This window comes from Chelonia mydas, chromosome 18, assembly GCF_015237465.2.
Source record: "Chelonia mydas isolate rCheMyd1 chromosome 18, rCheMyd1.pri.v2, whole genome shotgun sequence".
Classification (NCBI taxonomy): Eukaryota; Metazoa; Chordata; order Testudines; family Cheloniidae; genus Chelonia; species Chelonia mydas.
The window spans coordinates 16,409,950-16,434,579 of NC_051258.2; the positions used below are offsets into that span (position 1 = coordinate 16,409,950).

At 49.4% G+C, this 24,630-nt stretch overlaps 1 protein-coding gene across 1 annotated transcript in view; it reads left to right on the plus strand.

The window, feature by feature from the left end:
- Positions 1–15,582, plus strand: part of ATAD3A (ATPase family AAA domain containing 3A) — a 65,882-nt gene extending 50,300 nt beyond the window's left edge. Inside the window, exon 16 of the mRNA XM_037881106.2 lies at positions 11,117–15,582. Coding sequence (XP_037737034.1) covers positions 11,117–11,296 — 180 coding nt within the window. The 3' untranslated portion in view covers positions 11,297–15,582. The remainder of the gene's footprint in view (positions 1–11,116) is intronic.
- Positions 15,583–24,630: the final 9,048 nt, after the last annotated feature.

Below are 24,630 nucleotides of genomic sequence, written 5' to 3' on the forward strand. Positions count from 1 at the left end.
ATAATAGTTTGTACTAGGGGAAGAGATGACCAGTCCGTTTGCTATTCTGCTGATAAACCCAAAAAAATGGGTTCCTTCTATGAAGAGCTGCTGGAAGCATTGTTTGTGCAGGTAGAGGAAGAAGGAGAAAGCAAGCTATTCATATGCAGAATGGTACCAGATCCACACTGGACATGGGAGGTGTAGCTCAAATGAGCCAGGAAGCAGCTAGTCTTATCGTAGTGGAGAACTGTCGTGTTTCAGAAATCCTTACACAGAACTGGCATCATTCAGCATGAGTGTCCATTTTTGCTTAAGAGGCTCACCAGTGCAATATCTAGAACAGTGCATCTGGTTGGAATGGGAGGCAGGGGGGCACTTCCACAGCCTCATGTTATACGGATGTTTCAACAGGTATTTCAGCCTCTTCATGATTTTGGATTTTTTTATAACTTTTTAAAGAAAAAAGCCAGTAGTGTCAAGTTCACAACCATTTGTACAGCGCTTAGCACACTGGGGTCCTGCTCCATGACTAGGGCTCCTAGGCACTGTGGTAACACAAAATTAATCAAAATACTCAGACTCCTATAAGCCAGTTGCAACCTTCTAAAATCAACTTTCTCTCCACTGTTGCAACACACTGTTTTTGGAATCCACCTTTTAGTAACTGCACAGACACTTACAAAGTTCATGTGCAATTCACTCCTGCTGAGATCCACTTGTTCCTGCTGCCTGTCAACCTGTGGATAGCATTTCTACCTTCTGATCGACTTGAATTGCTGTACGCATTATTTGGCCTCAGAGGCAACTGCTCATGAGTGCTGTTGGCAGTCGTCTTACTTATTTTCGTCTGTCTGTTGGGATTCAGTAAATCAATTTTCTGGGGTAAATTTTTCACTCCTGCTGTGTGCCAACTCTCACATGGTTACAGAATTCAGTGAAAGCTGAGACCTTGGCTATGATGACAATGCTTTTCTAGTAAAGAAGGAATGAGTGCAAGACTAGAAGTGGTTGCCTTATTATTTGAAGGGGCAGATACCTATCCAGCAATCTTAAATGGTGTGGATTATGGCTGTTACTTTCCGGATCAGGAGGCTTAGTGAGGTCAGTCCCCAAATCTTGTCTGTACTGGGATTTAGCAACTGGTGGACAGCAACCAGTTAGTTTTTATGTATATTACAGTGGTGCATAGTTGAGATTGGAGGCCCCCATGGCGCTAGGTGCTGTACATAAACCGTTCCTGAGGAATTTACAATCTAAACAGACAAGAGATGGGAGAAGGTCACAGCAGTGGCAGAGCTGGGAATAGATCCCATGTTTTCTGGGTCCCAGATCTGTACCCTATCTGCAAGACCACATACTCTGCTTAAAAGCAGGGCACACTTAATCAGTGAATGGTAAGTTTCCTTGCTACTTGGTTTTCTCAGTGAAGCTACATGGGCTGCTGCCCATCTATTGTGAAATCCCAAATATAGACTTAGAGCCCTTGTCTTGAGCTGTCATAGTGTTATGGAGAGACACAGTAAACCTTTCATTGTGTCAGGCTTTTTTTATTTACTTGATTTAAAAAAAAAAAAAAAGCCACCTTATTAACACAGGTGAAGCAGCTTGGCACCAGGCATTTCCTGTAATGAATGGTTGCAGTTAATGGCCCTCAGCTTTTCATCAAACCATCAACTCTCCCAGCCTTCATTAATCCCCAGGCATGACCTCTGCGTCCATCATTTATTCTTTAAGTGATCTTGAACTAGCATACCAAGGGAGGGAAGGTACTGTACCTTGATTTCCTTAGTGCCATTACCCTAATTACTTCTGTAAAATGTACATCCCAGCAATAGCTCTCTTGAAACAAAACAAGCAGTCATGCAAAATGACAGCCGTTAAATTCGTATCTTCAGATTTCACAGTGTACAAGGCATTTGGAAAATCCGAGGGTTGGTGAGATTCAAGGGGAGGAGAAATAAGCAGTGTGTAAACTATTTGGGTACAAATGCTGCATGGCATGTAGAGAAATGTGGTCAAAATAGTCCTCGAATAAATGGTGGCATGAGTTAAAGCCCCAGCCTTCCTGGTAAAGTTGACGGTCGCGGCAGGGAGTGGGTCACTAATTCAGTTACATCCCAGTGCACATTGCGAAATCTCCACCCAGTTGACCAGACATAGGTCTGTCTTGAGAAGAGAGGTCTGGGTATGGTGCACTGGCAGAGCTGTGTCGAGGACCGGGGTTCTTGCACTGAACTTTTTCTCCTAGATTCCTAGCTGGTGCTATTGGGGTTTTTTTTGTTTTTTTGTTTTTTTTTTCATGAGCATTGATTTCAGTTGCTTTCAACTCACTTTGTGAGTGTGTGTGGAAAAGGCTTTTATGCCACAATTTATCATAGTAGAGGGTTGTGCCTTACAAAAGTCTGTTTATTTCAGGCTCCACCATTGATGTACATTGGAAAGTTACTTTAGGCTTTTTCTGTTTTTGCTTAACCTGTCTTTGGATAAAACACTTGAGATCCATGGATGAAAACCACTATATCGGTGCCTATTATTATTATTGTACCCAAAGCGGGTTTTTAACTAAAGGTCGTCTAAACCTAGCTGATCTTTTTGGATGGTATAAGTATAGTAGATCTGTATCAGCCTTGAAGGAGGAGTCCATGGTGGACTGCCAGTTGAGGCTGGGATAATGCCCTTTCCCACAAGTGAAGGATTTAGCTTTGTGTACTGTATTGACACCGTAATAAATCAAGTTTCCGTCATGCAGATAAAATTACCTAACCCAAACCACTGCATCTAGATAAGATGTCAGCTCCCAAACTCTCTCTTGCCTGCCTTTTGTGGATAGTCTGTCCCTTGACTGCATTTCCCTTTCCCTTGTGGTTCAACCTAAGGAAGTAGAAATTAAACACCCTTAAGCCAGACCATTTAGGGAGGTCTCTAGTATTGGGTGACATTGCTGCCCTTTCCCCATGTTACAGCCCATAATATCCTTGCATAGTTGCTCATACTGATCCCTTCATCGCTGAATTCTTTGTTACAAAATCTGCTGCGTACGCCAGGTTGAGGGGGGAGATGCAGAACCTCCTGTACCTAACAAAAAAACCAAACACCACCACATGTGGCTATGGTCAGAAAATAACGTCCCAAGAGCAGCATCTTTTTGAACACCAGCAAGTCTTTTATTTTAGTCATCTGTGACTCGCTTTACTCCAGAAGCTCACATAGACAAACGTAGATCTACCCTGTCTGAGGCACCTCAGTACGGCAACTGTGTAATACCTAGAATGTAACCAGCTGCTTCATGCATCCACAGGATCACTATGGTGGGGGTCCAGAATCTTTCGAGCTGGTGATTGATAGCCCAGTTCCCCATCCGCCCCTCCTGCTCCCCCCCCCTAAAAAATGTTGAGGTCACAGTGCTAACTGCTACCAGGTAGGGAAAATTTGTGAACAAAGCAAATGTGATGGTGTTGCGATTACAGCTCTGGTTTTCTAGTCATAGCTATGCCCTAAAGCTGGTAAACAGCAGATGCAGCTGAGCCAGGTGCTCTTTAGAAGTCCTCGAAGCAGCCTTGAAGCAATTATGGCTTGAGGTATTTAAGCTTCCAAGTCTTCTCAAGATGGGCTTATCACAACAGCTCCCAAAATCTAATATGCCTAAAGACTTCATTAAATTTAAAAAAAGAGTGAAATTGACCTATTCCAATGAAGATAATAGCACAAAGCCCCAGTAAAAATGGTCAGTTATGAATGGGAGCATTTCATCTGTCTTTTGTTTTGGGCTATTTTGTATTATGCCCTCAACGTGACTCTAAACTAATCCCCAAAGAGCAGGCTTAATTGCAACATGCCTGTCACTTAATTTGTCTCAGATTCATGTATCTATTTTCTTAATTAGCTTTTTCTCCAACAGTCGTTTGCAGTCTTGCTGTCTGTAATCATTAAACCTCTTTACATGCATCTTAAACTGAACAAAGCCACACGTAGTGTCTGGCAGGACCGAATGCTGCAGGAGCGAAACGGCAGGCTTGAGCAACACAAACTGCTGCTGCATTCCATGAGATCTGTCCTCTGACTACTCAAAAGCGGGCCAAGGCCATGTTGCATCTGATTTTCCACGCAGTTGAACCTGATCAAATCACCCAGGAAACACCAGACACACCACTATCCGCCGTCCTTTTTTTTTTTTTTTTTCCCCCACTCCCAAGTCAGCAACATCGCTGGGAGAAATGCAGGCAGAGAACACATCTATTAAAACGCTGTCAAAAAGGCGTTTGAGTTTGGGTGAAACGGATGATCACAAGCGAAGGGTTTGAGCTGCTGGGTTACAGCAGGCAGGTGCTATGCAGGATTTGGGCTACTGCAGCATAAATTGCACCAACCCACGCTCTTCCTCCATACGTGTGCACTCCTTCCTCCATACACACACTCAACCTTTCATGAGCTGCAGAGCCGCCTCCTCTTCCACTGCCACAAATCTGCCAGGCCACCACTGGGCCCACGGACCCCTCAGCTCTGCTGATGCACCTTGATCTCAGCCTGCAAGCACACCACCCCCACCCTATCCCCCCGCTTTGCTGGGGTCCTGGTCCATCACTAGGGTTCTTAGGCCCTGCTGTAATGATCATACAGTCTGGGGGTTACCCGTCATACCTAACTCTGGTGGTGGTTCTGTGATGTGGATGAACGTCCAGCCAGGGACTAGGATAGGAAATTATCAAACTTTGCTCCTGTCCCAATAGGAAGGTGAATGAGGGTTTGCAGAAGTGAAAGGCTGGCGCACAGACCCACTGTGTCACTTAGCGTCCAGTAACTCGCATTAATATGTATTCATCTGCTGTGTGAACACCATTGCCGCTGACCCTAACATCCTGCCTAAATAAAGATCAGGATTGGGATAGTTGTTACAGCTAATACCGTTTTAATCCCATTGTAAACTGGATTTAAAATTGATTCTCTAATGTAAACCAACTTGTGGGTCATGGTCAGTTATTTTTAGTTTGGCTTAGTTTGCCAAGACTTGTTTTAAGATGCTGATTAGGCCTCAACTGGAGTATTGCTTCCAGTTCCAGGCACCACATTTCAGAAAGGATGTGGACAAATTGGAGAAAGTCCAGAGAAGAGCAACAAAAATGACTAATGGTCTAGAAAACAAGACCTATGAGGGAAGATTGAAAAAATTGGGTTTGTTTAGTCTGGAAAAGAGAAGACTGAGAGGGGACATGATAACAGTTTTCAAGTACATAAAAGGTTGTTACAAAGAGGAGGGAGAAAAATTGTTCTTAACCTCTGAAAATAGGACGAGATGTAATGGCCTTAAATTGCAGCAAGGGAGGTTTAGGTTGAACATTAGGAAAAACTTCCTAACTGTCAGGGTGGTTAAGCAGAGGAATAACTTGTCTAGGGAGGTTGTGGAATCTCCATTATTGAAGATTTTTAAGAGCAGGTTAGACAACACCTGTCAGGAATGCTCTAAATAATACTTAGTCCCGCCATGAGTGCAGGGGACTGGACTAGATGACCGCTCAAGGACCCTTCCAGTTCTGTGATTCACGCATAAACATTAAGGTGCAGTAAGTCAGCATGTCTAGTCTCTAGCACTAGAAAACTACACCTCTGTCCAATGTGCGGCTAACAGTCTGCATACTAGAAATCTAAACTAGGGCTTAGGCCCCCTTTTACAGGCGATTGTCTGTCTGACTTCCTCTGTCCCAGTGGCTTTCCCTTCTCCATAGCTGACCCTTACTGATATGGCAAAAGATTAAAATTTACTTCCACTATTGATGGTCTTTTCTTCCACAATGTTTCCAGTACTATCCAAGCTCTCCACTTGTACATCTCGAATTGAAACTCATTGATATATGGCTGCTCTTGTTGCTCTGGAATATCAGCAAATGAAATGAGTTTTCATTGGTACAGCCCTCAGACCCTCACTGTAAGAGACTCCCAGGAATCCTGGTTCTGTCCCGTTGGTAGAGTTGACCAAGAGTTGGAAATGGGTGAGCTATCGTCAGTATTCCTGAATTCTGTTCCCTTCTCTGCCACGGACTTGTGTGACCTTACCCCGTCTAGTCTCAGCTGCAGAATACCTGCCTCACAGGGCATCGTGAGAATTAATGTTTGTTTGTGAAGTGCTTTGAGCTGAAGGGTGTTGGAGGTGAGATTGATACAGGGCAGGGTGTCCTATGCTGCACCATCTCTGATAAACACATTCTGGGGCGTACACCTCAGAGCTTGTCAGCTGAGTGTGACAGTCTCTCTCCTCCTTGAAGAGGGGCTTTGGGAGAATCACTGAGATAATTCTGAAGGGATTTATGCTGTGCTCTCTCACCAAGCTCCAAAATTATTTAATTTTGCCTCCAAATTGGTCCGGATCCATGTTCTCAAGCTTGCAGAGTTGTGTTAGAGAAAATGGGTTAAAATATGTCTGCACAGAAGAGCGGAGTATGAATATAAATGAAGCGTGGTGCTGCTTTTAGAGTGTAAGGTACTCCCAGAAGGGATAGCCGCTTCCCCATTTGCTTTCTTGATAGCTAGGGCCCTGGGCTTTCTATTTATAGAAAGTCATTGAGAAAATCAACAGAGCGTGAACTGCACAGCATTGCTGAAGCTTTCACAGTGGAATTGATGAGCTCTGCAGTGGCGGGGAAGAAGCGGACGCCTCCTGTCTATTCACCACAGATGCGCGCACACACATCACAGGAAAGTGCTTACCCCATTTTAAAATGCCAGATCTTCCCAACTGCAGGGCTGCCCTGTGGGAAAACAGGCAGATTTGGGGGCGCAGCCCTGGCAGGCTGGATGCACCCTGAGAAGGGCTACACAGCCATGAAGAAGGGATGTTCAAACAAGCCCTGCAGCCTTTTCACCGCACAGATGCTGGGGGAGAAGGGGCCTCCCAGGCTCCCGTCACCGTATAATGACATTCTTGAGGGCGGGCTGGTCAGTCAGTGATGCCAGGGCTCCCTTGCCAGCGTGCTGCAGAATGGGACCTGCAATGTCGCTGCGCAGCTTGAAGCCTCCCTGCCTGATTAAGTGCTTCGATGTGGAGGACAAGCGCGTGGCAGCCCCAGCACATTGTCCTTTCCTAGCCTCCTGCGCACTTCTCAGCCAAGCGCCTTGAGGCTGTTCGCTAACTTTAGGGTGGACAAACACCTCCGTGAGCTGGGAATTCACCCCTGCTCCAAAGTGGGGAAATGGGAGGCAGAGAGGTTGGACAGGCTTATCCCAGGTGCATCAGCGACTCGGCGGGAATAGAATGGGGCAGTCCTAATTTCCAGCCCTCTGCTCCAATCAGCAGCCCCCAGCACCTCCCTGGGGGCAGGAATCTTCCTTCTGGACTTCCTAAAACATGACTGAAAAAGTGACCAGCAAGCGAACTGAGCTGCTCTGCCCTGGGCCTGCTCGGGCTCTTACGCTCAGCCCCCACCCTCCTGTGAGCAGTGAGCCCTCTTGCCTGCCCCGACTGATCTCTCTCTATGAGCCTTTAAGTAGTTACAGCTTGTGCTTGAGAGCTGGGCTGCAAAGCAGCATCTAATGAGAGATCAGGGAGCTACTCAGGAGGAGGAAGGTAGATAGGGAAGGGTGTCCTGACCTCACTTAAATCAGCTTCCCTTTGCAGGTCGGTGCCTTTGGGGAGGGATGAGAGTGGGATGTCTCCTTGGCTTTGTGAGGGGAAGCCTGTGCTCAGACGCCCATTGCAGTCAAAAAGCAATACACTCCTACTCTGTTACTGCCCTCTGTTTGCCCTGGGAAGGTTTGCCTTCTCCTGTGGGTCTTGGCTTCCCCGGTGCGTGACCCGCAGCAGCCCAAGCAAAGCTGTCGTGCAAACTTCCTGGCTCCAGCATCAACTCTGTGTGCTCACCTTTGCAAAGGTGATGGCGATAAATTGTTAACTTGCTTGCTACAAAATCATTGCCCAGGGCAAGTGCAGAAATTTGCAAGGTTTTACACCCCAGTGTCTCCCGCGGGTGGAGGCTTGAGAGGATGATGCACCCTTTGGGATTCGGACACCGCTGCCTGCATGTCCAGTGGAGTGTCGTGCTGTTGCCAGATAAGCCTTCCTCCGCCTGCTAGCTGGCCAGCTGTCTGAGGAAGAAGAGGGGCAGAGGGTTGGTGGGAAGGGGCCAAGGACAAGTTGGGAACCTTGTGCCTCGTGATTAGGAGAGAACCGTTTCCTGTCCTGCTGTAATGGGGAGGCATGAATCACATGAACAGGTGAAGCCTCCCCCCGCATAGGCCAGCCCCTTACTCTGCTGATACAGTGCTATGCAGCATCTCCCTCTTGGCTTAGTTTACAGACTGCCTGTATAACAACCTGGGGGAGCTAGAAGCCGTTGCATTACACTTAATAGGCTGCTGGATCTTAAATGCTGCAAGCCTTGTTGCCTGGCAGCCTCAGTGTTGGACTCTCATTAATGATTTACGGAGCCAGGTGCTTATGCGCAATGGTTTATAGATGCAAGACGTGGTCTCTGCCTTGAAGAGCTTCTACTCAAATTCAGCCAGACACCTGGGATCCATGGGGAAGCCCCACCGCCAGACTGCCGGGGGACCAGTGCTGGCAGGTAGCGAGCAGCGCTGGCTGGGTTTGCACAAAGTGGGTCAGGAGAAGCGGGCTGGTGGCAAGGAGTAGGGGACTGTTCCCAGCGTGGGGGAGGAGATGAGCTAGGGCATCCATCCTACATGGTGCCAAGCACCAGCACCCTCACTCCCATTGCCACATGGGGAGTGGAGGGTGCTGTCAGGATTTTAAAGGATCAAGGCCCAGGAGAGGTGAGCGTAGGGGGCAAACGAGAGCAGCCGTGGAGGCTGGGGCACAATTGCAATTAGCGCTGGAGTTTGAGTAGCATAGCAGAAACAGTGTGGCCATCCTCCCTGCTCCATGTGTCTGTCCTTACAACAAAGGCGATCTCAGCAGCACTCCTGGTGTGATCGTTCGGGGGTGGGTGGGCTAAGTGACGCAAGACGTTGTGCCAGAACACAAGGCAAATGGCCAGTCTGTTTGCTCCTTCCCAGTTTGCTGCTGGGGGCTTTTTGAAGTTGCTAGCTGTTAAGAAGTGAGTTAAGCTCCTGCCAGCCCTTCATGCACAGAACTGTTTAATCCGATTTGTATCTGCATAAAAAGCGCGGGTGGGGGGGGGGGAACGTACATTTCCATGACATGTCATGCTTTTACGAATTGGAGGCAGGAATTCGCACGGGTGGCTTGAGTCCATAGAGGAAGTGGGCTTGTGGGTGAACATGCTCAGGGGAGGAGCTCACTCTAGTGGGAAAGGAGCGGGGGTGTAGAAGAAGGGGGTTCTTCCATTTGAGGTGAGCTGTCCAGTGGAATGAGGCCAGGACAGGCTGACACCTCTGATGGCTCTTCTGAAATGCGGCAGTAATTCTTAGCTCTGCTGGAACCCCTCCAGCTGAGGGGCTTATAGCGCTTCAGAAGCATTGATCTCCCTTCCCCCCCCCCCCAACATTGCCATGAGGCACATGGACTAGCCCCATTTTACAGATGGAGACTGAGGCACAGAGAGGTGGCGATTTGCCTAGTTCACATGGTAGAGCTGCTAAGAGAACCCAGGAGTCCTGACTTCCAGTTCACTGCACTGACTCTGGGTGAGAGGAGCTAGAATCTTTCCTCTTCTCTTGAGCCCCATTTGCTCCTTCTGCTCTTTCTTCCGCCCCACATTTTCCACTCCTGTTTCTCTCACTCAGCTTTCTTTTCAAGGAGGAAGATTTTTTAAAACTCTGGAGGTGATCCCAGCTTGATTGCGACGCCAGCAGCTGCTCCAGCAGGTTGCAGCCCTCGCTTTGCTGCTGCTGGCTCTGTCAGTGCCCCCTTCGCCCTCCCTAATTCTCAAGGTCAGGTAGAAAACTGATTTACTTGGAACTTGCCATTTTGAGGGGAGTGTCTCCCTCCTGACCGTCACAATGGGCAGACCCTGCCTGGGATTCCTAGCAGAGACGCTGGGGGCTTCACCCCCACTAGTGTCCCTTACGCTCAGCAGTTGGAGTACACTGGCCAGGGTGCGGGGCTTGCGTTGCCATGCCGCACCTTATCTGTGGGCAAACACATTTTCAGTCTCTCGGGCGGTCAGTCTAGCACCTTTCGTTAGCAATAGACGACGCATGGCTGTTGCCATGTGATGATTTGTGTCTCTGTTCTGAGGCACGAGCTGTCTGGAGACCTCTGTTCCCCACTGGAGTGGGGAGATCAATATGGGTTTATAACTAGGCTTTCATTTTGTGCTAGTCTTTTGTGTGTCTCGGTTTTTTGGCATCTGTAGCATTTTGTAAGAGGCTGTGTGTGTTTAGTTAGCTTCCCCTCCCCCGAAAGAGGAGCACTTTCATGTTTTTTCCCGTTGCAGTGGAAACGGTTTTTTAAAATAAAAGGTGGCATTTGCGAGTGAAATAGTGTCTCTTTTTTCCCTGCTGCTTTATGTTGTGGCGAGAAGCCCTGGAAGATTTTTTTCTTTTACCACCAAAAAGCTACAGTATGTTGCTCTGACTGTTCGCTCCATGAGAAGTTATGGGCTTGTCTACCCTGTGGATAAACTGGAGAACTATTAGGGTTAATATCACCAGTAAGAAGCAAGGGAAACCCGAGCAATTAAAGGGATTTTTAGTGAGGCCGCTCCAGTGCGGGAGGCAAAGAGGGGGAAGGGATGTATGATGTTAACCCCGATTTAATTCAGACGCCTGTCAAACGGGAAGGAAGATCTCTCTCCACGTGATGCCAGCCCTCCGGGTGAGGGCTGAGCACTCCAGGGTCGCTCGCTGACTCTCCTGCAATTCTGGCCGAGACCAGACTTGCTGCCTCTGATCGTTCTAAGGTGAAAAAACTGAAATTAGCCCCAGCCTTGTCCGTGACAGGGATTTGCCCTGATTTCTGCCCCCAGGTGCAGCTACCCCGGTGCAAACCTCTACAGCAGACAGACAAAACTGCTTTTAGCTCCAGTGAATCTTACCCTGGCTTCAGGCATCCGTGCCAATAGCAGCTTTGCCCTGGGGCAGTTGCACTGGTGGCTAATAGGCTAGACAAGGCCCAGTGCCAGGCTGCTCAGGAGCCAAGGTGCTGAGCACAGTCTGGATGTCGGGAGGGAGGAGGCCAGAGCCTTCAGTTTCTAACCAGCTGGCCGCCTCTCCTCCTCTGCAGGCTGCAGCGTACGCATCCGAGGACGGCGTCCTGACTGAGGCCATGATCGACGCCCGCGTGGCCGACGCGCTACAGCAGCACGAGCAGAAGATGGAGTGGCTGAAAGCGGAGGGCACAGACCCAAACAAGGAGGCTGGCAAGAGCCAACGGCTGCCTCTCCCCGTGGGGACGGCTGTCTGAGAAGCTGCAGACTGGTGTGCGCGGGGAGGGCGGGGGGAATGACGTTGGAGGGTCGGTTGGCCGGCCATGTTGGCGGAATCATGTTCTGGAGGTGAGCACCCAGTGGTGCTAGCCATGCAGCGATGGGAGCTGCCCAGGTCCTGCCCTCTCAATTTTATACTTTTAGGGAACACCAGAAATAAATGTCTTTTAAAGCAGGCTGAAGAAGCCGCCAAATTAAAGGAGCCCCCTTGACGCAAAGCCATTGCCTCGCTGCTAGTCTGTGGCCTTTCTCCTGAGAGCACCAAAGTCAACCCCCTCTGTCAGTGGCGTAGCCAGGGGGAGCGGAGATTTAAAAAGGCACCACCCGCTAGTACTCGCCCGGCGGCGCTCCGGGTCTTGGGCGGCGGGTCAGGCGGCGCTCCGGGTCTTCAGCAGCACTTCCGCGGCGGGTCCTTCACTTGCTCCGGTCTTTGGCGGCACTGAAGGACCCCAGAGCATGCTGGCCTGTGGTTTCCAAGGAGCACAGCAGCCCGGCACAGCCGCTGCGCCCTTCAGCCATGGCAAGACTCTCCCCACGGCGTGTCCCTGCTGCGCACCAGACGCTGCTCTGACAGCTCTTGCGTGGCTCATCTGGGCGCCCCAGCGCCGGGCTTGCCCCGAGCAGCAGGACATCGCGCTCTTCCCAGGCAGGTCCCATTCCGTGGCTGAGTTTTAACACACGCAGCGTGGGTGCAGCGTCACTGCACAGGGAAGTGTCAGCACCTGGTGTGAGATCAGCCAGGGCAGACCCCACAAAATTCCCCGGTATCCAAGAGGGCTGTGTAGAATAAAATTCCTCCTGAGTTTATCCCCTTCACACGTGGCACCGTAGAATAAACCTGCCTGGCCTTGCCTTGGAACTCACCTGGCTGCGTGGATTAAGTAGATCAGCTGACACCTGCATTCCCCAGAGCAGCGATCTTAGAGGCGTCCTTGGACTCCGAGCAAGTGGCCGATGTGGCCTATGGGGGGACAGTGCGGTGACCCTTTGCTAAAACGATGGTGCCTCTCGCAGGGAGGAAGGACAGCCCGTGCTAAGGGATTGATTGGTTCCCTGCTGCCGGAGCGCATGTTCCCGTTATACAGGCTTTGTTCTGGGAGATGCTGCATTTGCTGTGTCCATCCAGCCTCTTGCTGCGCTGTTGGGTTAGGGAGAAGTGAAGGCTTTGATGTGGATTTTGCTTCCACGTAATTCTGCCCTCCGACGAGTCTCCGAGCTGGGGGGTCCTAGCAGACAGGTGGCTACAGCAGAAAAAGCACCAGCCCCACTGGCAAAGGATTGACCTGGCCTTAGACAGAACTCCTCGTGCCCTACAGCAGGCCCTCCATCCCCCCAAGGCAGGCTTGCTCTCTCGGCTGAAAGCTGCATAGGGGGGAGCTGGCCTGGCCAGGGCTGGCTGTCTGGCACCTGTCAGCGGGCAGACTGTTTTATGCCATGGCATGAGGGGGGGAGAAATGGGAGATGCCCTGGAGCCACTCCTGGCCTGCTGAGCGCTTGACAAGCATGCCTGTGGCAGGAGCCTGGAGTCCAGCCTCCCTGGATTGGTGACATCGAAGCTGCTTGTGAGTCTGCGGGCAGGCCAGAAACAGCCTCTGGTTTTGAGCTGAACTGGGTTTGAACTCCGGGTTCCCGAGCAGCTTTGCTTTCCAAGTTCCCCTCTGTGCTCGCACCCCCCAGATGCGTTTGCCTGAGCTAATCCTGTGCCCTGGAGTACCTGGCGGAGGTGCTCTCCCCCGACAGGAACTGACAGCGTGCTCGTCGCTGGGAGCTGGCTTGCAGCTTTGAGAAATGCGTGCTGACAAGGGCTGGGAGCGGGAGGGATCGCAGTGACTGTGCAGAGAATGGCAGGGCTGGCCTCCCGGGGACTTGAAACAAGCAGCTTTGTGGGGCACCTCGAAGGCATCAGCACTTGTGGCTGCAAATCCACCTGTCTTGTGCCATCGTCCGCTCTCGCTACAGCTGCTGGAAGCCCCACCAGCATCCCTGGATACTAGGTTGGGCGAGAGAGAATCTGGCTGCTTGGGGAAACTCTAGCTTCAGAAACTTGCTTATGTGAGGTGGGTGCAGCTTTTCTGAGTGGCCGGTGTCCAGCTGCAGGGTACTGCAAAGGAGTGCAAGGCTCCTCTTGCTGAGGGCAGGGCAGCATCTTTCCCGGTACGCATTGCTAAGTGCTGACATGCTTTTCAGCAGCCTCTGCAGGCTGCTTCCCTGGATCTCCCCCAGGCAGCTGCACAGAAAGTCCTCTGGGATGAAAACCACCTGTTGCAAGACTGCTGTCCAACTCCCAGCACAACGGGCTAGTGGGGCAGGTGCTGCTGTGCGCTGAGGGCTGGCCGGAAGGGAGGGACAACGCGTTCATACGGCTCTGACCAGGCGACATTGGGGTGGGTCAGCGCTGTCCGACCGTCCATTCTCATCACTGCCTTTGGAAGGTGACACTTCAGTTGGGGTGGGGAGAAGGGAGGCGTCGCTGCCTTACTGTATTGTGCTGTGTGCACTTACAGATGTCCTTGCCTGCATCTCAGGCAGGGTCCCAGCGATTAGATCTTGGTGTCAAAGACCGGTGGGTGCTTGGCTTTGTCAGCTTTGGGTGTCCAGGGAAGCTGAAGATCTCTTCGTGCAGTGCTAGCCCTGAGAACGGTGTAATTACCACAAAGGGGGCAGCCTCTGTTGCTCCTGCATGCGGCCAGTTTTATTGCGTGCCCTGCAGTTGAGGGCTGGCAGTGGTGGTCCCCAGGTGAACTGCAGAGTCCAGCTCATGGTGTAGGGAGGGCAGAGAATGTCAGGGTGGATTTCGTCCTGGGTGCTGAGCACGTGCAGGTCCCTCTGGGCTTGCTCAGCTTCTCTGAAAATCAGACAGTGTCTCTGGTCTCCCTGTCTGTGAAATGTGGGGAGGGAGGGGGAATGGTCCTCACCCCCATTTCGGAATGGGCTTTGAGATCTACTGGTGGAAAAGCACCAAGTATTTACCTGCCTCCTTTGATGCCACACCCAGTCTTTGCTCCTGTTAGCTCTGCCAGGGCCAAATGGTCTGGGCCCCACTCTGCCTCATGCATCAACAGAACTGTCTTAATGTGTGACACTTCGTTATTGACGATTGATGTTAAAAAAAACACTGCTTGACTCGCTGGTCCCCACTGGTGTTACAGCACTGGCAGCTTGGCGGGGGTGGGGAATCAGCCTTTTCCTTTGTAAACTGAGCCCACTTTAGTTGGAACCCCTGGAAATGAACATGGGCCATCATTCTTACTGCCCCTCTGTCCGGTCTGTAATTGCTCATTAAATAGAATCTGTTGATTTATTAGGGCAGCCTCAGATAACTAGTCTCTTCCCATCCTAATTAGTTTTTCCTCAATCACATTTTTCTTCTATAAGCTGTAAGAAAGAAGAGCAAGAACACAGCTGGGTATTCCTCTGGTTTGTCCTGGTATGATGTACATGGAGCCCACAGATACTAGAAAGAGAGATATTTCCTACTGTGCTCTCCAGCCGTCTGTTCATCCCTTTCTATCCTTCCTTTCCTGTCTTCTGCTGACACCGGTAAATAGGGAGTGAACACCACTTAAACAGAGTGAAACAGCACCACAGCTGCTGTGTCTGTGTCTCCTACGCTGCCTCCCGCTGGTTGCCCTCGTTACTTCTTAAAAACCAAGTGGAGCCATAGCTCTGGTGATGCAGTTCCATTCCCCCCCTTGCTGGCCATCTTTGTGGGGTGGGGTCGAGCCCAGTTAAAGGCAGTATGGTGGTGTGGTGGGGAATTGGAGGGCTGGTGGCATTCTCAGCCCACCTGATCGATGGTGCTGACAGCCAATTTGGGTGAGGCTTTGCACTAATTTTTTTTTCTTTGCTGCCAAATCAGTGGATTTAGAAACTGCCTTTAAATGATAACTATTAATTGGAGGTGCCCTTAGCTTTCCCTTGGAGTTCTGCACAGAATTTCCGCATGAATGAGGAAGGTTCCATGCCCCAGAGAGCAACTGTGGCTTCCTGAATCAGGACAGGGTCTCTGGGTCGTAAGCAGTGGTGCAATCACTGACTGTATGAACTCACACACGATACGGTGGCAGTGATCGGATGGCTTCTCTGCATGTGTTCTGGTGAGTTAAGTGTGACTGTCCAGGCTCTGTGTCTAACTTTTAGGTCTTGTGATCATTACTTTTGTAATTGCCCAAATAATTTAACTGGAAAGGGGGAAGAGGGAACAAAAACGTCTATCAAGTTATAACCATTGGTTTTTGTTTTAATAAAACAATGTGAAATTTGACTACGTTGTTGATGGCTCTCTGCCTTCGGCACGACACTGCGCCTGGCTTTGTGTGTGTGGAGGGTGAGGGCAGGTGGGGTTCAAGCTTTTCACACTAAACCGAAGAGAGGATGGTGATAGTAGCCCTCTGTTTCCTTTTATGGTGGGGTAGGGGTGGGAATAATTAGTCCTTGCCCTTTGCTAATGAAGTGATTTTTTTCACCTCTGTCTGAAATCACTTTGCAAACAGTAAAGCTGGGTGACTTCCGGTCAGGCCGTGAACCCTGAATAGAACTCAGGAGTCCCAATGGGCTGTGATTTCACTACACTGAAGGTATGTGTTTCGCATGGAGCCAGCTATCTGGATGTAAAGACCTAATGGAGACAAGGCGCAGGTGGTTTTTACCTCCATGTAGCTAGTCGAGGTCAACTTTTATACCACCCACCTGAGGTTGACCTTGACTAGCTACATGGGGTGAAAACAACAGGGGTTCATCTCCACTAGGATTTTACATTGAGACAGATATCTGGAGTTAGTGATGGTGATGTAAAAACACTGATTTTCTGCAGTGATTATGTAGCTAAGGTCCCTTGCTTAAACCATTAGGAAGCACTGCCACTCCCAGACTGGGACTAGAACCCTCCAGTCCTGACCCCCTACTCCCCTGCTCTAACCATATGTTTGTGTTCCAGGTGTTCACATCAATATGTCTTACGCTGAAGAACGGGAATTCCATACTATGTGGGGGCGGGCTTGTACCCTGCACATCTCTTAACCTCCTGCAAATTCCTAGCTCCAACACTTCACCTGTGAAATCTCAGGATGCAGCAGTTGGCTTTGTTGTAGCTGTGCACATCTGTGCTTTTCACGCCTTGTTAGCCAGCTGCTTGTGACTGTGCCTTTTGCTTCTGAAATCCCTGGAGCATAGCACTTGGGTCTCTCGTCCACTTCCATCCTTCCCAGCCCTAGTTATGTGGTAGATCAAATACAGCATCAAATAGTCTGAATTAGCTGGTGGCTCGGTGACTTTTCAGCCTCACCCAGTGAAAGAGAAATCCTGACTTTAAAGACAGTGGTTTGCAGTGTTTCTGTAGCCATGTTGGTCCCAGGATATGAGAGCCACAAGGTGGGTAATATCTGTTATTGGCCCAACTTCTGTTGGTGAGAGAGGGGAGTTTTCTCAGCTCTTCATCAGGTCTGGGAAAGGTACTCGGAGTGTCACAACTAAATACAAGGTGAAACAGATTGTTAAGCACGAGGAGTTAATGCATGTTGCAAGAGACCATGCAAGACGAAGTGGGAAATTAACACCCCCCTAGTCATTGGACAAGGAAGAGTTAGTGGATTGTTGTAATGAGACTTAAGCCAGTGTTTCCACTGAATCCAGTACTGTTAGGCTACATCTACATGACAGCTTGTGTCGGCGTACTTTGTCGTTCAGGGAGGTGGATGAATAAACACTGCCTGACATAAGCACCGGTGTGCACAGGAGAGCTTCTCCCGTCGCCATAGCTACCGCCGCTCGCAGAGGTGGTTTAGAGCATCTTCACCAGACATGCTGGATGTGTAGACAGCTAGCAAAGTTATGAATTTAAGCTCCGAGGCTCGTCTTTTGAAGGTGCTGTGCAGGTTTCCACTGAGGATGAGGGCTGAGAGATCAGCTATGGAGTGATCATTTTGTGAAAAGTGTTCACCCACCGATGACAGGTCTTTTATCGTTTTTGTGTGTGTGAGTTCATTCAAGAGTGCAGCGATTTTCTGGTTTCACCCACCTAGTTTTTGTTGGGTCATTTGGTGTACCTCATCCGGTGCATCACATATTGCGATTGGCATGTGTAGGACCCCTGGATGTTGAAAGATGCATGGGGGGTGGGGGGGTGGTATTGATCATTATAGCTGTGGAGATATGTCTGCAGGTTTTGCATCTGTTGTCATGGCATGGTCTGATGCCACTTCGAGTTGTCCTGGTCTGTGAGGAGTTTGCTTCTGATGATGAGCATGGCGAGGATTGGGGGTTTTGGTACCCATCAAGTATGGGTTGTAATTGTTTGCTACCCCATATGGGTTCCAGTGTGGGGTGGCAGGTGACAAGCAGCGGTGTGTGGTCAGTGGTTTTTTCCCCTATTGAAGCAGGTTCTTTCTGGGTATCTGGGTGGCTCATTCCATGATGCGATCTACTTCTCGGGCGGAGTGTCCTGGTTTAGTGAAGGCAGTTTTAAGTGTGTGTGTATCCTGGACTTTCCCCTCGGAGCATATTCTGTGGTATCTGAGTGCCTGGCTGTAGCTAACAGAATTCTTGGTGTGTTTGGGGTGTTACTGGATCTGGGGCAGTGATGCGTGGCTCTACAGTTCCATGAAGCTGATCATGATGTCCAGGAAGTTGATGCAGGTGCGGGAGAGCTCTAGAGAGAGTTTCATGGTTGGGTGGGTGGTTAGTGAAGTGGTGGAAATCCTGCATGGGTATTTAGGTTGTTATGCCATCTGAACCCAGCACATCTCAGAAATTGCCCCTCTTCTTGGGGTTAAAGCAAAGATGAAGGGTTCTTTTTTCCCCCTTAGTGCCTCGCTAGTGCAGTTGGTCCAGCATGAGACTCTTAGTCTCAGGGTCATGGGTTTGAGCTCCCCGTGTTACTCTCCTCTTCCCCCCCACCCCACCCCCTTCCTCTTTCACAGAGCATCACATCAGATTTCACCAGCCAGCAAAAAGCTGAAGCTGGCCTCTCCAGGAAAGTAGATTAAAACCTGAATGTGTTGCTACTGGCCCTTTAAACCCTGCCTTTAGAAGACATTCGTCCTCCTTTTAACCATGCGCTTGGCTCCCTGCCTCCAGGAGATGTGATTTCACGCCCTGCTGCTTGCCGAATAGCCACCACACAGTTGTTAATCAGCCCAGAATGCGAAGGGAAAAAGAGGATGCCGGCCTGCTTTCAGCCGCTGAGCTCATCAAAGATTTAAATGCAGAGTCTTTGACAACTTCCCCAGCCTTAAACTGTCTTGTAATTAAGTTTAGTTAGCTGTCAATTCAGTGAATAAGTGATGCCCCCTGGGGAGATGGCACCTGCCTGGCAATTTGTAATGCTCTGGGCAGGGATGGGATGGCATTTCCCAGCTAAGGTTATCTCCCATCCATGAAATAGCATGAGTTATGAGCTAATGGTGCTTTGTTAAAACGATATTTTCTATCAGAGAGCGAGTCTGGGGCCAGATGGATCAGTGAGTGATCAATCACTCCCAGCCATTGCCACTGCTGTCTGAACCTTCTTCCATGCATAATAGCATCACATCTGCGAGATGGATTTATAATTTGGTCATCTGTCTATTCCCTTCCCCCAGCCATTCTAGCTTTAGTTCTAGTTTTGCTTTTGAATATAATGCACCGGGATAAAAGATCCATCACTCCAGGTGGAGAATCACAAGCTGCGTGCCTTGGTTCTGACTGCAGCCCACCCCAAATCATAAGCTTTTTTTACGGAAAGAGACCCCTCCAAGAGGTATGAACTTGAGCTGGTCAGGAAATTTGACATCCCTCCCCTGACAGAAACAATTTCAAAGAAAACAAAAAACGTTTTTGTTTGCATCAAAATTTTTTGTACAAATTGTTCAGGTTTTTGACACAATTTAAAAAAATTTTTTTTTTTAGTACCTGAACATTTTTAGGTTCATGGGTTTTCAATGAAAACCCAGAAATTGACGTTTTTGTGAAAACTTCCAGTTTTTAAAAAAATTCATTTCTCACCAAAAAATGTTTTGTAGGAATTTTTTTGCCCCGTTCTAATATAAACCATGTCACAGCCCCATTGCTATGGGGGTGTTAAGTCCACATAAGGATGAGTTGGGTCAAGAGATTTTTTTCTTGCCTTTATGGAAGAATGATCTGTACAACTGTCATTAAAATGAACAAATCAGCAGAGGCACTAGGGATTGCATGGGGCTAAAGAGATTGAACCATCCACTTCTCGATCCAGCATGGGTGATTAGGTTAGACGTTAGGAAACACGTCTAACACGAAAGGGAGTTAAGCACTGGAACAGATTACTTGGGGGGGTTGTGGAATTTCCATCATTTTTTAAAGGTATTTAAGGTTTTCAGAACAGGCTGGACAAACACCTGTCAGGGATGGTCCAGATAATAGTTAGTCCTGCCTCAGTGCAGGGGACTGGAGTAGCTGACTGATCGATGTCTCTTCCAGTCCTACATTTCTGTGGTTCTCTTCTAATGCTGACACCCGGCCATGTTATCATGGGCTGCCCCTGTTCTGTGGCTAAGTAGCAGCCTTCTGTCTCCAGGCTGTCAGCAGCAGGGTGCTGGATTTGGATTTCCCCGCAGTCGTGGCTGTCGTGGGTTTGGGGCTTGAGCCCCAGAAGCAGCTGGGAAGTGCTGCAGGGTTGGGACCCAGCATTGCATGGGAACCCATCTGTGTTTATTTGATGATAATGAATCCTCTCCAGCTAACTGTGCGGAGGGAAAGCCCCAGGGGGATAACAGCTAGGGGACCAGCATGGGGGTGTCCTGTCTTAGGCTGGTTTCAGAGTAGCAGCCGTGTTAGTCTGTATTCGCAAAAAGAAAAGGAGGACTTGTAGCACCTTAGAGACTAACCAATTTATTTGAGCATAAGCTTTCATGAGCTACAGCTCCCTTCATCAGATGCATTCAGTGGAAAATACAGTGAGGGGATTTATATACACACAGAACATGAAAAAATGGGTGTTACCATACACACTGTAAGGAGAATGATCACTTAAGATGACAGGTTTCAAGAATTATAACATTCATAAACCAGTCGGAGAACACTTCAATCTCTCTGGTCACGCGATTACAGACATGAAAGTTGTGATATTACAACAAAAAAACTTCAAATCCAGACTCCAGCGAGAAACTGTTGAATTGGAATTCATTTGCAAATTTGATACAATTAACTTAGGCTTGAATAGAGACTGGGAGTGGCTAAGTCATTATGCAAGGTAACCTATTTCCCCTTGTTTTTTCCTACTACCCCCCCCCAGACGTTCTTGTTAAACCTTGGATTTGTGCTGGAAATGGCCCACCTTGATTATCATACACATTGTAAGGAGAGTGATCACTTTAGATAAGCTATTACCAGCAGGAGAGTGGGGTGGGAGGAGGTACTTTTTCATGCTTTGTGTGTATATAAAAAGATCTTCTACACTTTCCACAGTATGCATCCAATGAAGTGAGCTGTAGCTCACGAAAGCTTATGCTCAAATAAATTGGTTAGTCTCTAAGGTGCCACAAGTCCTCCTTTTCTTTTTTCACTTAAGATGAGCTATTACCAGCAGGAGAGCGGGGGGTGCGGGGGAGGGTGGAACCTTTTGTAGTGATAATCAAGGTGGGCCATTTCCAGCAGTTAACAAGAACGTTTGAGCCTAAGTTAATTGTATCCAGTTTGCAATTATCCAGGATACAATTAACTTAGGCTTGAATAGAGACTGGGAGTGGATGGGTCATTACACAAAGTAAAACTATTTCCCCATGTTTATTCCCCCCCCTCCCCGCCCCTCATTCCTCAGACTTTCTTGTTAACTGCTGGAAATGGCCCACCTTGATTATCACTACAAAAGGTTTTCTTCCCCTCTCCCCCGCTCTCCTGCTGGTAATAGCTCATCTTAAGTGATCACTCTCCTTACAGCATGTATGGTAACACCCATTTTTTTCATGTTGTGTGCGTATATAAATCTCCTCGCTGTATTTTCCACTGAATGCATCCGATGAAGTGAGCTGTAGCCCACGAAAGCTTATGCTCATATAAATTGGTCAGTCTCTAAGGTGCCACAAGTCCTCCTTTTTCTTTCTGTCTTAGGCTGCAGTTCAACTGCAAATAGCTTCTTAACTTCCCGGTGAAAGGGGGCAGCAAAGGAGGCGAGGCATGTGGCTGTGACCCCCATCACTGAGCAGGCATGGGCTTGTGAGGCCAAAGACCACGTCTCTTCCAGGCCCTTAGGACAGGGCAAGAGTGGCGCGTGCAGTGCCTTCCACTGCAGCATCTCAACGCCGTTCCATCCTTTGCAGCTGGACGGTGAGGAGGGGCTGCTCGTGCCGGAGATATTCCTCATGGGGCTGTCTTGGCTCTCTCATAGCAAAACCATGTCCAAGGGCTTGTTTACTGATTGGGCAGCTCTCTGCAAGCAGCTTGCCTTGATTTCATTAGGCATGTAGGTCTGCTGCTTGTTAGCTGGCGGAAGGGTTTCCTCCTCTCTCGGGACACCCGTCTGCAAAGCATCAACCAGCCTTGGTCTTGACTCCCACGTTACTGTGCTTAGGTATTAGAAACCAGCCCAGTTGTACAGCGCCTAGCACAACAGGGCCTGGGGCTCCTGGGTGCTAGGACCATACGAATAACACTTCACTTTCTGCTCCTTAATGGCAGCAGAACATGGCTGGGGGAAAATGTCCTGTCTGGGACAATACTCAGGCCCAGCTGCCTCTGAAAGAGGTGCAGGAAATGTTGCAGAAGGCTGTCATGGCATAACTGGCCCCTAGGAAAAGATTTCTCCCCATCCCCATCGGAGATCAGCTCATGCTATAGGGTTTATAAACCTTCCAAAGCTCTATTCTTAATCCTTATTTCTTGTGACTGGATATTCTTGTTGTCCATATAAATGTCCAATCCTGCTACACTCTTAACCTGTGTGATAGTTCGTGGCACGGCCCGGATCCATACGGAAATGGGCATCTCTACTACTTGCAGAGTGTCTTGCTCCAGGGCAGCTTGCTCACATGGGAGTCCAAGAGATCAGAGCCCCCAGCAGAGATACAAGGGCTCTGTACGTTGTGCAGAGAGAGCGAACTATCCTCATGCTCCAGAGCAGTGAGACAGCCTGGGTTAACCACTAATTCCTTGCAGGATATGCATTCCGCTTGCTAATATCCTCCACGTGGCAGATTCCCTTTGGCCGTTGACATTCCTCTTGGCGTTGGAGCCCTGCAATAGTCCCAGGGCTCTGAGCAGCGCTGCTAGGAGGTTCAGCATAACAAAGACATGCCAGGGCTAACTGCTTTATTTGTTTTCAATGCAGCCCAAAAAGCTAGCGTCAACCAGTGCAACCTCCTGGTCTTCCCTTCCTCCCATAGGCAGCACGTGCCCAATGTAACGCTGCAAAGGGCTTTGTGCTTCCAGGCCTGCCAACCCCACGGGCAAAGGGGGGTTGTGGATTTGTGGGAGGAAAGTCCCAACTTCATTGGACGCTGCTGCTTGCTCAGTGCTCAGGGGCAGCTGTGCTGGGTGCGAGGGCCTGAATTGCGATTTTTGCACACTTCGGGTTGATAATGCTGTGCGTGCATAAGGGCATCTGCCCACAACCATGGGGCTTTGCAGGGGCAAAGGGACCTGCGCTCATTTTCGCAGACGTGCTGAAAATCTGGCCTGCCACGTCTGAGCAAGGTCCATGCAACAAGGTGCTTTCCAGCTCTGTTCACGGAGGCTGGAGCCAGGCCCACCATGCAGAGATGCTTCTGTGCTACAGAGTAAAGACAGTACCATTGGGCCTCATCTGATTGGAGCAGCTCTGAGTGAGCCAGTGATACCACAAGATCCCAAAGAGCAAAAAAAAACCTTTACTAAATAGTCACATCTCGCTGTGGTTTCTTTTGCAGCATCGCAGCCCTTGGAGTCCCTGTGGCTCGTTCCTCATTACGCCTGCATTAAGCATTCCCAACTAACCGGCTTCTCATTCAAGCTGCACATGGCTGGGAAGGTGGCTTAGGTTTATTGCCTGTCCCCGAGTGCCTTCACCATGACTCATCACGGATGGAAGAATAGAACAGAGACTAGTCCTGGATCCCGCAGCCAAGGAAAGTTGAAGCAGGGAGGAGTCTGCTCTGACAAGCTAGTTTATAGCAGCAGGCCCACAGCAGCTTGCTGGGAACCTAGCGGCTTGGATCGAAGTGGAGCACTGACTGCTGGGACCTGTATCTTCCCACCAAACGACACCTCCATATTAGCCTTGGGATGTGTTCTGTCAACCCCGTGTTTGTGGCAATAGCTACCAGCACAGAGTGATTGCTGTGGGTGAGGCGGGGAGGTGTCAATGATCATGATTGCTTTGGTTGGTGCGGGGAAACACCATCCCTTCACTAGATTCCCTTTCTCCCTCCTTCCCCATAACACCCTGGTCTTTAACACCACACACCTCTAACCAGAAGCATGGTCTCCTAAAGAGCTGGTGATGGGCTCAGACAATGCTGTCTCCATGAAGCGAAATGGTCCCCTTCTGTCATTATGGGGGGAGCTTACAGGCTGATATTACATGCTGCAATCGGGCACTCCCCTGAGATCTGCAATGGGTGGCAACGCCCACTTAGCTCAGACTTAGCCCTCCAGCCCTTGTTCCTCTTTCAATCTACCTCTCCTCTGTGGAGAGCCAGCTGGAAAAATCTTCCCATGTTCTTGGCTTCTTCCTAACCTCCGATGTGTCCTTTAGTGAAGGTACCAGCTCCTATTAATCACTTTCAGTGCCAGCAACCGGCCTTCATTCTGCCGCCTGTGAGTGGTTTTTCCCGTGTTTCGGCTATATCTGGAGGCTCTGAATTTCTTCTCTGCAGGGGTTGTTTTTTTTCCTCCCCACTCTTTGATTTCACATATGGTCTCATCTGAGCCTGAGTCATCTGTGGCCCCCGAGGTGCCTGCCGAAGCAGGTATAACAAATCATGCTCCAACATCTCACCGGGGGAAAAGGCCCAGATGAATTGTTCAATGTGACTTGACTGCTCCAAGTTGTTCCAAACAAAGCCAGGTACAGGAGATACTCTCCTCCTGCCTTGGAGATTAATACCTAGTCCATCTCATGGTCAAAGCACTTAATGAATCCAACTGAAGGGAACTAAGTGAGGGCCTGGTTCTGCTCACACACCCAGTTAAATCAAGAGTAATGCTAATGAATTGACACTGGGATAAGTGAGAGGAGAATCAGACCTATTTGTCAAATGGGGAAGCAGAGGCAGGGAGGCTGTAATTTTCAATGCCAGTTGCACTCCAAACATCCATTGAAAATCTTAGCCCCAGCAGCTCTAAGGAGTGTCCCCCGGCAGCAGACTAGACCTTCTAACATCCT